Genomic DNA, 15,129 nt, shown 5'->3' with positions numbered 1-15,129 from the left:
CTATAGTGTGCATTGTAATGAAAAAAAAAAGTAATGCTGTACTTCAGACCAAAACCAAAATCACAATGCAACATCACATTCACTCCAATCTGGGCAAACACTCCTCATCAAGACAAAAAGATCAACTCTTGGAGATGCAAAGAGACAGGAAGGAGCCGTACCTAGTTTACAGAGTTGAACGAAGTGTTCTGGGAAAATCCACACCCTCCAAGCCACTCATACACACCAACTTCCTGTTTATTTTTTTATGTCAACTCGGCCTGTTCAAGCTAAAATGGGTTGTTATGTGTCTCTTCATGTTGAATTTTGGTCTCATGCATTTGCTTTTGCTTCGCTAGCCTCCTGCAGTTATTTATTCACACATTTACAAACACATATACAAGCTTATACTTACAAAACACAGTTTCCCTGGTGGAGAAAGAGAGTTTGTTTGTCTGTTGTGAAAGTTTCCGTCCTACTCAGTGCTCAGAATACAAAGTGCTTTAATCATATGCATCCTTGCTCACCACTTCGATGCAAACACCTGCCAGCATTTGCACAGAGAAATACAAAACGAGATTTTTTTCGTGTGTGTTTTTGAGTGTTTTGTCATCACTATTTGCATCCCACGAGAGTATTGTAATAGAAAAAATAAAGTGCATTATTAAAAGTTTATTGCGGACTTATAATAAAACATAATTCTTAGGTGGTTTTGTTGATTTTATTAGACTTTTTTTTATTAGTTTAGTTTTTTATAAGACAGCTTTCATTATTGCTTTTATGACCAGGTTTATCACCTAGTTTTCACGTTTTTTTATACATCAGATAGGCATTTGTCAGACCTGAGGAGGCTGTAAAAGCTTGTACTGCTTTGGTTTGGATTACAGTACTCCTCACTTAACAGATGCCATCTATTTGCAAATATACAAACACATACAAAGTAGTTAATCACTGGACAGCGAAGATGTAAACTGTATTAACATAACTTGGCTCATCTCTGTTTTCCTGTTGGCTGACAAGATAGAGAATAAACAGACTTTCCAAGCCTACAAGAAATGATAGTCTCCTAACTAATGACTTTCATCCTTTCATCCCTTTGTCTCTCTCTCTCTCTCTCTCTCTCCATATCCATATCTCCTTATGTTTGAATGCATTTGCAGTAAATAATCACTTTGTAGTTTTTTCCCCTCTACTGTAGGGTGTGTGTGTGAATGTTGGTTATCTCTATATATTTTAAAGTTACATTTAATTTTACAATTTACTGCTACATTTAAAGTTATCGAAGCATTTGCACTTCAACAAGACTAGGAGTCTTCAGCCATGCTAGCAACTCTGTGAGGCAGTGTTAGCTATGTACAATGAGAATGCAAATATAATGTTCACCCATAGATTGTTTAAAACCTGGGTGTAGTATACAATATGTCACCCATAGAGAGTCAGAGAGAGAGAGAGAGAGAGAGATAGATAGATAGATAGATAGATAGATAGATAGATAGATAGATAGATAGATAGACAGATAGAAAACAGATGAGTTATATAAAAATGTACACCCTCCTGTAGTTGTCAAGAAGTGGGAAGACAGCTAGAGACCAAAACAGTTTTTTGTACCAGGCTGTAAACATTTTTATTTCTGATGAAAAGTTGGGCATTTTAACAAGGGACTCTATGGTGTTTGACTCAGGAACTGCAGTTTTTGGCACTTTGCGTTGGCTTCACTTTTCAGCCCGGAGGTCTATCATGTTGACGGTCTTAGTTTAGCATGTCACCAAGCTAACATTGGCTAATTAACACTAAACACAAAATACTGAAGATGGTGAGGATGTCAGTATTTTTTTTAGGTATTTAGTTACGAACCAAAGAAGTGAAAAAATTTAAATTTTGACTTCATGTGGGTGCTATATTAAAATTTTCGGGATCACCAAAATGATGGCCATTCAAACTGAATAACATTAATGAATTCATCCAATAGTTGCAGAGATATTTACCTCAAAGCCACACATGTCAAGGTCATTGTGCTGCCAGAGAAAAAGTCAGATAATCACTTAAATTATTAGAATTCATCGTCCAGGAATCATGACTGAAGTTCTTTCTAAATCCATGAAGTAGATTTACTTAACAGCAAGGCTAAATAAAGGCATATATCTGGAATATATCTGTATCTATACAGCACCAATAGCTGGAAAAAAGCCATGCAATGTCAGTATATGTGTGTTTTCTAACGTATTATGTGTGTTTTTGCTTCTCTCTGGCAGAATGCGGGAACGGGGTCCTTGCATTTGTGGAGTAGGTGTGTGGAGTCTACTGCTGTCCCTCTGTCTGGCCTCCCTCACACAGGCACACAGGAGCCACACAGGTAGGTAAATGTATGTCCAATTGTGTGTGTGCGTGTGTACGGTACATATTTCTTTTGTGTACAGAGTTCATGGTATTGGACCTTTCATAGATTATCACTGCAGGCAGCCTCTGCAGCCAATTTCTTTTCACGTGTTGTAAAGTTGGAGTGAATAGGCCACGTGCCACCCGAGGGAATGCAGAGGTCGGATTCACAATGAAATACGAGACCACAGAGGCCGGTTGCCAGGAAGAACACACAAAAAGTTCTTTAATAAAAGGAAGGGGAATACAAGTAATCCAACAAGAAAGGTCTTCTCAGTTCAGGGGCTTTCACGTCTTCGCGGTCCCCATCAGAGCGTCTTTCCAAAATGCCCGTAGGCTACAGCACACATAGCGAGCAGTGAACCTTATGGATTAGAAATCCCTGGCTGCGTGAAACCCCTCCCATGTGAGCCAAGTGGCTGAGTCACTAGCATGATTGAGCCCAGAGGCCTCTTACTGCTTTCCAGTTCATTTCTCATGTGAAGGCTTGGTGTCTTCGCCTCTCCGCTTTACAGTGATCACCTGTGTGTGACACTGAAAATTACCTTCCTCCAGGAGAAAAGCTTTAATAGAGAGCACAACGTACCTGCTACCTGGATATGAATAAGAGCTTTTTATGTGCCTGAGGTCGTGCTGTTCACTTACGAATAATGGAGGGGTAGAAATATGAATATGAACTCCTTTGTGTGTTTCTCTAAAGTTTAGAATTTGTTGAGAATGTGTCAGAGAAATGAAACTCAGTGCTCATTTTATTGGCTGTAGTTATGTCCTGAATTTCATTATGATATGAGGTGTTATGAAGAATATTGTCCCGATGCTGTTTGTATACTGTATATAAATATGAACTGTAAGTTACATAAAGACAGCATTTATTCTAAAATTTAATACAAATTTTTGGCATGGATTTACAAGGAAATGTACAAAAGTTTATTTTGTGGCTTCTTATGAATGTTTTAACACGGAGGAACATTATGTGGGGAAAAAAATATCCAAATGGACTTGATTTAATTGATTTTCTGCCTGTATAAGTGTTGCAGTGACAATAAAACACTGCAACTACCTGAAGAAACAAATAAAGGACAATATATGGCATGAGATCGCCCAGCAGCTGGGAAACAATGAAGATAATAATGACAGTGGTGAGTGGACATTTATTTAACAAAACAGAAACCACCAGACCTCAAATTTCATGCTAATGCTAGCTGTTGGCTGGCTGGGTAGGTTTCTGTCATGTGGAGTGGAAAAAATGCAACGCAACAATGCGGATTATACGCACCAGACCCCATGTGTATAGTTGTCATGTGGAAAATTTGTATGGAGATTTTCCATATACCCACACCATTGTTGTCCAGTGTCTTTAAAACTCACACCGGCTTGGCTCAATATGCTGAAGGACACTCAAACATACAGCGTTTGCTGTACTAGATAGTATTGGATGTAGCTAGGCGTACAGAGATACGGTTTGTTTGTTTGTCTATCGCTCAGCAGGATAATGGGAAAAACAACAGACCTGATTTTAACTACACTTGGTGGAAGCGTGTAACATGGACCACCTTTCATTTACTGTAGTTGTAAATAGAGAGAATTGCATCTGTACAGTGTGATTATATTAAGCTGAAAGATGTTTCTGATATTTCTTCCAGCCATAGTATGTCAATAGTGGAGGATAAAATCACTCTGTCTGTCTGCTTGCTGTATTTTGCCCTCACCTGGAGCCATCTGCTCTACACTGTGGTGATGTCAACAAAGATGCAGATCTTTGGTGAACCAGAGGTTGCAACATGTCTGCAAGTTTGAAAGGTTGATGCCTTTGTGACAGACACATTTTATTTCAACCCTGCTCCTCCGGACTTGGAGTGAAGAGAAGAAAGGCCCAGTTACATGACTAACATGTTAAAAAACATATCTGGCCAAAATTAAGAATGGACAATGACCCACGGATAGAACCAAGATGTGATAATAGTGGTTCTTGTCTTTGGTTTGACCATATATGAAAGGCAGTGATGGCTTGAAAATGTTAAGCTCTGCCTTTAGGCTTTCGTGTCGTGATACAGTTGCGTGCACCAGCTGCCCTTCATCTGAACCGGTTGTCTTTGTCATTGTTGCTGTGTCTACTGTCCCTGATGTTAAAGATATTTATAAAGCAGTCAGTGTATTGTGTGTCTCAACGTCTGACTTGTACGGATGTTCCATTAGTGGATGACTGAAAGGGGAAATGATTGATGAGTCTGAGTCTCTTCTATAATTCTTGAAAAAGAATGCAGCCTTTCAGACAGATCGTGAGTGAGTCCTTTGGCCTTCTGTGTGGAAATTGAAAATTTCTCATAATGTTATCACATCTCAAAGACTACAAGGTTTTTTGTGTGAGTTTATGTGTGTGTACAGTAGGTGTGTGTGTCCTTAACATTCCTGTTTTGGAATGTGAGTACCTATAACCATTGGCTTTGTGTGTGTGTGTTGTTTACGTTTGTGTGTAAGATTGACTCTGCTGTTCTCTGGCTGCCAGGCATTATCTCCTCCTCTCAAAGAAAGATTTTTGACAAGGCAAGGGCAAACATTTTCATAAATGGAAGGATGTTGAAAAGACATAGAGAGCGGACGGAGATGCTCTCTTATTGTGGTGCATCACTGGGCTTTCAGTGAAGTGCTGAGGTCTGCACAAAGCAACGAAAACACCGGGTGAGAGGGATGAATGGCAAAGTCACAAGATAAGAAAAAGTTGAGCCGTTGAAGCCGTTCATGTCATTGAAGATGCTTATTTTATCATACTATCCTCTGAAATACTGGCAGAAATGCTGGTATCAGTAGTTTAGTCTGACACAGTTGTATGTCTGTGTGTGTGTGTGTGTGTGTGTGTGTGTGTGTGTGTGGTTATTGGGCATGTGTACCGCCTGTGTGCTCCTGTTAATGGGTGATTGATTGTAGAGTAAGTTGTAATCAGGGAGTTACAGCGTTATCCAGTTGCAGGTTGTCTGAGTGGGGAAAAACAGACGAGTAATCAGATAATTACTAAATACAATCCCTTAGGTCACTCCAAGGTTGACGCTCTCACAAATACAGTACACACACAGTGTATCCGTCTCTTACACACACAAACATAAATTAAGACATGTTATTAAAATCTGATTGTAATATAGTTGCACAAAAGGACTGACTTAAGTCATTCAATTCAGCTCTAATGAAAAGGCAGCTTATTACATGATGGTTTCTGCGATTACATCCTGCTCTTTTCTTCATATAACTTAAAAGGGACCTATTTGCTGCCATATAAATAATGTGACAGTGTCAGATGTTCACATTTAATGTAGCCAAAGTGTGAAAAAGTGCAGTAAACATATACAAAGATAAACCCTGTGAGCAAAACCCTCAGGTTTCTGACTGGTCTGTTTCCAACAGTTTTCCTCAACTCTCAAACTGACGCCCCTCCATGTTGGTTTCTATATATAGTTATTGGCTACAGGCAAGCTACTGCAGTGTTTACATTAAATACACTGTAACATGTAGCTACATGTTAATGTCAGGGAGAGCTGTAATGTTGTAATAGTGATTTACCCCACTTTCTGATAACTCTCCACTGAAAGATGTTGAATTGTGTAGTTTTTGGTTTAGAAGGTTTTATGGATGATTTTTCATGACAGAAAGTGCAGATGCTACATGTAGCTACATGCTAACATCAGTGAAAGCAGGTGTTGTACCACTAATTCCTCCCGTATTTCAGATCACATTCCACATTTTCGATTGTGTAGTCTTTGGTTTAGAAGCGAAGAGACTGTAGCAACCCAGATCTGAAGACCTGGAAACACTGACCAATCAAAGCAAACTGGGCTTTTTTTGGAAGGGTGGCTTAAAGGAACAGGCACTCAAATGACATTTGCTTAAAATCGCGAATATGTGCATTAGGGCTCGGCAATATATATTGAATTAATTTGATCAAATGTAACATTAGCTTTTGCACAATGTGTAAAATTTCTACATCTTAAAAAAAAGTTATTACAACGTGCACAAAGATGTTACCTTAAGTCAAAAAGTAAGGTAGAGGACATCTGGCAACAATAGCTGTCATGAGTCGGCGTAAAAGGTCCAGGTGTCTACATGGAAGGAATAGACTGAAAAAAGTGTTTGGTGACCAGGTGTTACGTGAAGCCATGGCAGTCTAGTTCTGCTTTAGCTAACGGTAGCTGAACAGCTGTCTGCAGATATCAGCATGACGTCTTGTCAAAAACACAACAGCAAGAGCAAATTAATTAGTGTGCTCTGTCTGTGCTGAAACGCATAATTAAAGTGAATGTACATGCTTGTCAAACTGACAGTGCCTCGCTGATAATATATATATATATATATATATATATATATATATATATATGAATATGTGTGTGTGTGTGTGTGTATTACAATATGCATACCGGTCTTTTATCATTCTTGCTAGACTGTACTAAAAAAATATGATGTTTCAATCACGTTTTAGTTCTCCTACGTTTTTTTTTTTTGTGTATGTGTATTCTAACCACCAGCTCAAGAGACATGTGCTGACAAGACAGCTGTGGCGACCTCAGGAGGAAAGTCGAGGAGGCTGAGAAGTAGCAAAAAGGTCTCAGCACGTGTGTATGTAGGTCAGCATGTGTGTGTGTGAATGTGTGTGCGTGCCTGCCTAGCTTCTGCTCACCTTTTATTCTCCAGATTTTTATCTCTCAGGCCAGAACAGAAAAAGATGCCTCTCCTTTGCCATCGGTGCCTCTCCATCTGTTAAACCATCCATCCTCCTGTCTTTTCCTCTTATTCGCATGCTTTATCATACAGACCGCTACAGAACTGTGTGAAAATTACAGGCTTTATAGCCAGACCACAGAGCTCTAACGCTCTTAGTGGACTCCAGATCTTCTGCAATGAAGAGATCTTATTTGTAGATAAAGTCAAGGCCTTGGTTAAACGTCTCAGTGGCTTTGCCAATAGTCTTGGAGAAACAGCTTGGCTTGGATTTTGAAGTAAAGCAGAACGGCATTTATGCTGATCACTTCACCACACACTGTCGACTCATTGATTCTCAGTCTATAGGCTGCAATCTCCATACATCGCCACTGATTAGAGGCTACTAAGAATTTAACTAAATCTGAAAGGCATTCTGTCTGCCAAGAGGTGGAAATAGAGATGTAAGGACAATGATGTATAGGTATGATAAGATGAATGTGGTAAACAGCTCTCACACAAGCTCAGATTGTCGTGTGCATTCAGTCCAGCACCCACACGGGCCTGCGGTAAATGCACATGGAAAGACACACACACACACTAACACATAGACACACACTTACATGCATGCACACTCAAAGAAGCTCTCTAATGTGATGTGCGGAGACAGGCTGTCTGCCCTCCTTAAAGGTTTCTCCGCAGTTAAGCTGCACTCCATGCCTGGTCTACAACATGGCTCCATATGGCTTGTGAAAAATTCAAGCTGAAAATTGCAAATGTGAAATTTTTCATGCTGACAAACATCCCAGCATTCCCTACCACTTTTAATTCACTGGTCAAGAGATGGAGAGCTTGTTTTTATGTTTATGTATGAGGGAGAGAGACAGAGAGGTCAAATATTTGAAACCCATTGATTATAAGGAGTGGGGTGGATAATCAAATAGCAAATTATTGCCATACAGTGTTCTGCAATACCAACTCAGTATCCTGAGGAGTTCTGTTTATATTGCACCTCATGATTTATGTTGACTCAGTGCTCATCTGTATATCAATTACTCACTGCATATTACCTTGAATTCTTGAATAAAACTTTATTTTTCTTACTGGAGTAAATAGAGCCCAGGTTTAACAACAGCAACACTATTACAAAACATCTGTTTCTCACAAACTCATGTAGTACAGTCCAACTCTTATTTATCCAGTCCTATGCTAAGTGCTTCCCAAACACATGTATTTTTCGCTGAAGTCTTACTATTTAAAACACTTTCAGATTCTCCTTTGAGACTTGTGAGAAAACAGTTTTCTTCTGGTTTAGTAATGAATATACAAATTTTACATTTTAAGGGCAAAATATTCCATTAAGCTGTGGAAAATACTGCAAAGAACAGGTTTCCTTCTTTTACTGTAGACATTTTTATTGTTCGACTTTTTTGCAATTCAGCTTTTTGCCACTTCATGGCTGTGATATTTAAGTGATGACACACATCTCCTCATCGCTGTGTGTTTGTGTGTGCATAAAGAAGCTCTTCATAAAGCAGTGAATGCAAATGGTAAATCATTGATTCCTGCTTATTTAAAATATAAACTTTTTTTAGCTTGTGGTAATATGAAGATTTGCTATTCACACAATAAAGCAGTCCATATAAACAAACAGAATAGGAATTGCCTTCACTGAGTGTGACAAACCTCCATACAATATGAAGAGCATGACAGGAGAGGAGAATTACAGCCAGGCTGTTAAAGTCCCAGTAAAATGGCAGTTAGAGCATATGAGTGCGGTACAATGTAGAAGGGGATTGGATTTGATCACTCAAACGTGAGTGTGACTTTAACAGCACGGAGTCTCGTGGGAATTGAATTTGTCATGGGACACCACCTGCTGTATCACCACAGAGGCCTCCATCAACACCTCCCTCACCTGCGCTGCTAGATCAGATGACAGGGAACAAGAGAGCAATTTAAAAATAACCACACTGCTGTTAATCTTGTACCCGAAATTAAAAAAAAAGACCTATACAGTACTTCACATATACTAGATGCAGAAATTATCCAGTGATAGAGGATTAAAAATTTGGAAAAATGCTTAATTTCACTGTGTATTTAAAATGTATTGCTGCTGATTCCATGTTCTTACTGTGGCACCCTTGGCTGGTCCTCGAGGCACCCCAGGGCAAGATTTGTTTATTTTAATTATCAATTATTGTGTGCTCTTATCATATTAGAAAACATTAATATTAACTACAGTTCATGTAACATTAAAGAACAAGAACAAATGGCAGAAATAACAAACTTGCCATTTTAAAAACTTGCCCAATACACAAAACACGGCACCTCTTCTGCCATGTAGTCCATTTACTCAGCTGTTTCAGGCCATTTCTCTTTTTGCGCTTTTTACATTTTACTCACTGTTGTATAACCATGGCTAGAAAGGTGAACAACTCAAAAATGTTACACTAACACAGTCATAATGGCATAAATCATAAAGAATGGACAAAACATTTTTTAGTTGAATTTCTCTGATAGATATTGAACTATTTGAATTCTTAGTAACCTCTACTCACAGCCTCTCCGGTCCTCTCCTCTCTGCTCTGTGTAAACAGATTTTCAGTAAATATTTGTCAGGTGACTGTTCGTCTCAGCAGAATCAATCATGGCTTCATAGTGTTGCTGAGGAGCAGAAATTATTGTTTTTTAACAGGATCCAGTTATTCCAATCGGTTTATTTTTTAGCAACGTTTTAAATGTGATATGTAAAACAAAGTGATTTTGACAGAAATATCACAATTTTAAGCTCAGTTTTGGTTACTCTTTTTAACGGAAGCTTTCGTAACCTATGATCCATTCAAGGACTGTGGGAAAGTTTACATTTCGATGATAATATATGTTTTTAAAGTTTCTTTGTCCGATAAATGGTGTCTTTTTGGTGATATCTTAAAGAAAACACTTCAGTTTCAATCCTGCTGGCGGGAGGGGTTCAGATAGTTAACTACAATTTTTGAGGTCCTAGGACTGGGTGATGTCTACCGGTTCTTCATATGATGTTCACATCACAATGGACAATGATATTGCCTGTGTCAGTTATCCAAACTTATCAAAAAATAATGTAAAAAATAAAGAAAATAAAAACACTACAGGAGCAACATCCACCATTATGAATAAAAGGATGTCTGATGTCCTTTCAACTGTGACCTTTTTTTGCAAGTAATTAAAGCAACTATGTTTGTTTGGAAGCTATGATATGCTGTAGCCTTAAAGGGACATTTTCAAAGTAATTCTGAACATGGTTCAGGAGAGGAAAAATGTAACAGACAGGAAGATGGGAGTGTCTAAGAACAGAAGGTGCTGTAAATTGTTGAGATTATACAGCTCCTTGAGGCCATCCTGTGATACGGGCTATTTAAATGAAACTGACTTGACCTGACTTGATGGAGGCTGAAGGTAGTTTCAACACCTCTTGTAGGCCACAGGTCATGGCATGTTTAAAAATGACCATTTTGCTCAGAGCAAAACGTCGCACATCATCAAATTACAATGAAATTACATTTTGTCACACTGATTTCCACAGAAGTCGTCATGATCTTTGGCCCACTCCCTTACAGCAACCAAGATATCTGTTAATTATGATCCGCCCATTTGTTCATCATTATGGGTGTTATACAGCCTCTGGCTCTCTCTCTTTTTTCTCCCTCGCTCCACTTCAGTTGGTGTTGACAAATTCCAAGGAACTATATTTGCATAAACTCACCTTCGCCAATCAGTGTGTCCTTGGTAATGCATGTGTTGTTTTAACCATGATGTATTCAGTTATTAAGGTGCCAGGAGTGTATTTGATAACTGGTTACAAGAACTCTGGCCTCTTGTAGTCTATCACAGTATAATCTTCTGTGTTTACTGCTACTCAGACATGTTTCCATCGCATATTCAAGGGATGTGGAGGTGAGAAATATATGCTCTAATGTCTGTCAAACAGATTGCCTGTTTGCTGAAATATTGAACCCGAGGATCACAAAGCAGCAAAAATGTCTTTTCTACCAGGGGGGAGTGTGTTTATAGCCGTTATTTTCCACCAAGTGCAGAAAATGAATATCTATGAAAGGAGAAAGGTGATGCCAGACAGCGAGATGCACTCTGCTAGGAGTCAGTATGATTCATGGCCTGTGCCTGAAGAACCAGGTCGACAGATAAACAAAAGCGGACGCGAGGGTGTGATTGGGTTACTAAGGACTGGCCATGTCCTGTGAATATTTGTATGTGTCCTCTGTGTGTGTATGCTTCTCTGTTTTTAGAGCAGAAATTCTAAAGGTTCGTGAGAGAAAAAAAAGGTAGAAAAGTGTTGATTTAGATCTCCAATACCTCAAAGTCAAAGAATCTAAGAGTGTATAATGTCATGGAAATGTGCAATTTCTTCTCGGTTATCACATAAAATATAAAAATCAACCATATCAGAAGTTCAGCAGATATAACTTTTACTACTTAACACACACAAACAACTAAGGCTGTTGGGAATGTCATAAGTTTTGCAGTCCATGTTCCAAATTAAAATTTTGAGCTTAGAAAAAAGTCAGGGGATCACCAAAGTTATTACAATTCATCCTAAGAGGCAGGGCAGTTAATTGAAAATCTAACGCAATGGCAGTCGCAGAAGGTGAAATATTTGTAAAAGGCAAAATAAGTGTCAAAATATCATTCTGAGTTAAGGATTAATGGCGCTACAAAGTGTGTTCTACAATCTTTTAAAATTCTTTCTTTGGAAAAAAATCACACCATTATCATTTCAGTATATTTCTCAGTGAAATCATATTCTGAGCCATATTGTCATTGCAGTGATCAGTCAAAATAACCATAATTACATATTCAGATGCATTCAATAGTTGTCGAGACATTTCACTCAAAATCAAGTCAGTGGAGCACCAAAGATAGCAGTCATTGTCTGGCTTCCATGCTGATCCATCGACTAGACATTGAGATATTTCACAGGAAAAGGGAAAAAAGTTTGGCTTTCTGGTGGTGTTAGACGAAAAGTAAAGGGATCAAGTTACTACAGTTCATCCTGTGGGGAATGTGAATGTCTGTACCGAACTGCACTGCAACTCATCGATCAAGGTTAACTAAAAGAAGCCCTGAGGAACAGGCATTATGGTAAAGCTACCATAAGAACAGACAAACACAACAACAAACAATCTGAAAAACATCCTGAGCAAAGTGCAGAGGAAGGGATTTGCGTTACACAAACAGCTGAAGAGTCAAGAGTTAACGGTAAAAGCATTTACAGTATGTGTCTAGGTGCTATGGCTACTGTCTGATTATGTGTTTGCATTAATTGGTGTAAATAGAGAGTTTCCTCTGGCTGCACAGTGAGATTACCTCATTGGGGCTCTCTCATTGCATTCATTAGTGCTAATCGTTACCTGTTAGCTCACCAGCCAACCCGGCATAGACCCAGTCTGGTACATCTGTGTAGTTTCTTTAGCAAAACTTAAGCCTGTATTGAATCTCTGCCTTTGGTTAAGCCACTAAGTGGAACTAGGATGGTTACAACTGTAGTGTGGATTAACATTTTGGCAATAGAACTACAGGGAGATATTTAAAACAGTAATGAGTAATTAGACCTAAATGCAGTTTTTACATGCCATAGTAATTCCCTTTCCATTGAATCCATGTATCTTTTGGTCTTTAAGATTCAAAGTGTTTCTCCGTCCTCGTTCCGCTACCACTCCATTCCTCTCTTTTGCCCTCTGTTTCATATTCTCTCTTTCCTCCTCTTCCCAACTCTTACTTTATTTCACAGCTATTAAACCAGGAAATTTCAATCAGGTAGCACAGCGTGAATTTCTGCAGGGGCAGGAGAGAAAGAGTGAACTTTTATTTAATGCAGCCGTTCTTTCTTTTCTCCTCTCCACCTCCATCTCGACTTTCTTTTCTTCTGCAGCTGAACTCAACCTTGGCTCTTTATAGTTTATGATTCAATTTCCAATTTGTCCTCCAGAGGTATTTGCCTGGTGGGTGGCGCAGCAGTTTTGTTCTTATGTGTTTGTACAATACTCGCCTTTGGTATTCATAGGAACACAGTCTTACGGATACATGCATTTGAATTTTCAATTCTGTGTCTGCAATTCTTTTGACTTTATTTTACATGAAAGTCACACTGAGATGGGAATCACACTTTCAAGTAAGCTCTTGGCAAAAAAGGGGAGATGCTCTGAAATATGTATATCCAATACATACCATTTCCTTTCATTAGAGTCAAGGAGGACCAGAGGAGCTTACTTTGGGACTTGAAGGTTGTTGGTTCATCGCACCCCTCAGAAAGAAAACTATCGTGTTGTCCTCAATCTACCAGGGATTACAAGTATCTTCATACCTGCATGTTATAAATGACAGTCGGTTTCAACCGGTTGGTGATTTGTTAATTTTAACAGGTTGGATGGAACAATCGAACACACATGTACACCGCCCAAGGACATTGTTGCAGGACACCATGAGAATCATTCTAAAGAATAATCACAGAAATATTATAGGAATATTAAAGTGATAGTACAAGCAGCAGTGGTTCTTTATAGTCGTATTTCCATCAACAAATTTATATGCTCATGATGAAGATTTGCATGAGAAAAGCTTGATGGAAACATTAAAATAATTTCATTTTTTTTTTTTTAATGCGCAAAAATATTCTAAGCTTGTTTGAGGTGTTTTTTGTCTTTTTTGAAATATAGCTAATGCGCTAAACAGGAGATGGAAAAGGATTTTTTTAAATAAGTTGTGACGTAGCGAAAACCCAAAAGAACAATTATAAGTTGCCCAATTGAATCTAATTCCTGAAGACATATTTTCATATTTATATTTATACATATTTATACCATCTTTGGCTAAAACTACAAGAAAAATGTGAAAAGAAAAAATGCAAATTAAAAGGATCATACTACATATATTTTTAAAAATAAGTCATTTTAACATTAAATGTGTATAGAATGTGTTTCTTTGAGCTATATATACAGTAGCATCTCCTTACTATTGAGATTATTTACGCTTTTCCCACTATTGTGACTTGAAAACGTGTTGCTTAATTGTAAATGTTCTCTACAGTAGGCCAGCTCACTGTAATGTAAAGATTAGTGACTGATATTTTGTTTCCTATTCACAGTCTCATACAGCCGGATATGAAAGTTATCAGTGTTATCTAAATGAACTGAAAATCATTTCATGTTTGCCTTGAGGGGCTTTAGAACCTGTACAGGCAGAATACATAACATTATAAAACTCACACATATGCAGTGTTATGCTCACATTTAATTTTATATTCAAACCCACCTATGAATTAGGACCGTGAGAAGAAAACAGAGCACCAAAGAGAACAGTACAAAGGCAATTTGTAGAGGTATATATTTATAATTGAGAGAGTTATTGTTTATTATTTGCATAGTTCAAATTACCACTGAAAAACACGACTCCCTGCACGTTATTGTATAATTTGCACACAGTAAAGCTACAAGCACATCAAAGCCTTTTGCTCTGCCTCCTTGGGGGCCATTTGACCCCGTTTCTCTCCTCTTTCATTCCCCATGTACACAGTTTCTAATTCACCGTCTCAGGAGATTCTGCAAATGACCAGATGTTTGGCGAGAAAACAAATGACTGGATGTTACCTTTTGAACCCTTTAAGATATTTGAGGCTTTGAGGAGAAGCAGGAATCCATCCAAAGCTTTTGTTTTCACAGCCGTGTGTATTTGTACTGAAGAATAAATTGGACGATACATTGTGTATCATAACCCAACAGCAGCAGCGCTCTTTACCTTTAGCCTCTTGTGTTACATGTTTGTGGTTCCCAAGTGTTCCTGTCTTCTGCTGGATGGATCTAAAGAAGAATAGCCTCTTTCCCAGTTTTCCCAGTAGAGCTGGCATGCTTGAAGCTATGTGAATAATGAATGGAACATACTTATCCCATATAGGAGCTTCATATATACAGTATGTCGGCAGGAGAAATGTAGTCATATAACTTCATACTTCCTTTTAAAAAAACAAGCCATAAAAAGCAAACCTTCAGGAGTGCTTCCATTAGGCTTATGAGGAGATAATGGACCATCACTGTTAGC

The 15,129-nt window shown here is 38.4% G+C and overlaps 1 protein-coding gene across 1 annotated transcript in view; it reads left to right on the top strand.

Moving 5' to 3' along the window:
* Positions 1-15,129, top strand: part of LOC131972196 (chemokine-like protein TAFA-2) — a 90,015-nt gene that overhangs the window by 44,177 nt on the left and 30,709 nt on the right. The window contains exon 2 of the mRNA XM_059333982.1: positions 2,232-2,332. Within this exon, the coding sequence (XP_059189965.1) occupies positions 2,233-2,332 (100 nt within the window). The 5' untranslated portion in view covers position 2,232. The remainder of the gene's footprint in view (positions 1-2,231; positions 2,333-15,129) is intronic.

The sequence above is a fragment of the Centropristis striata genome, chromosome 5, assembly GCF_030273125.1.
Source record: "Centropristis striata isolate RG_2023a ecotype Rhode Island chromosome 5, C.striata_1.0, whole genome shotgun sequence".
Lineage (NCBI taxonomy): Eukaryota > Metazoa > Chordata > Actinopteri > Perciformes > Serranidae > Centropristis > Centropristis striata.
Note: the sequence above shows the minus strand (reverse complement) of the source record. Positions and strands in the feature narration are given on the sequence as shown.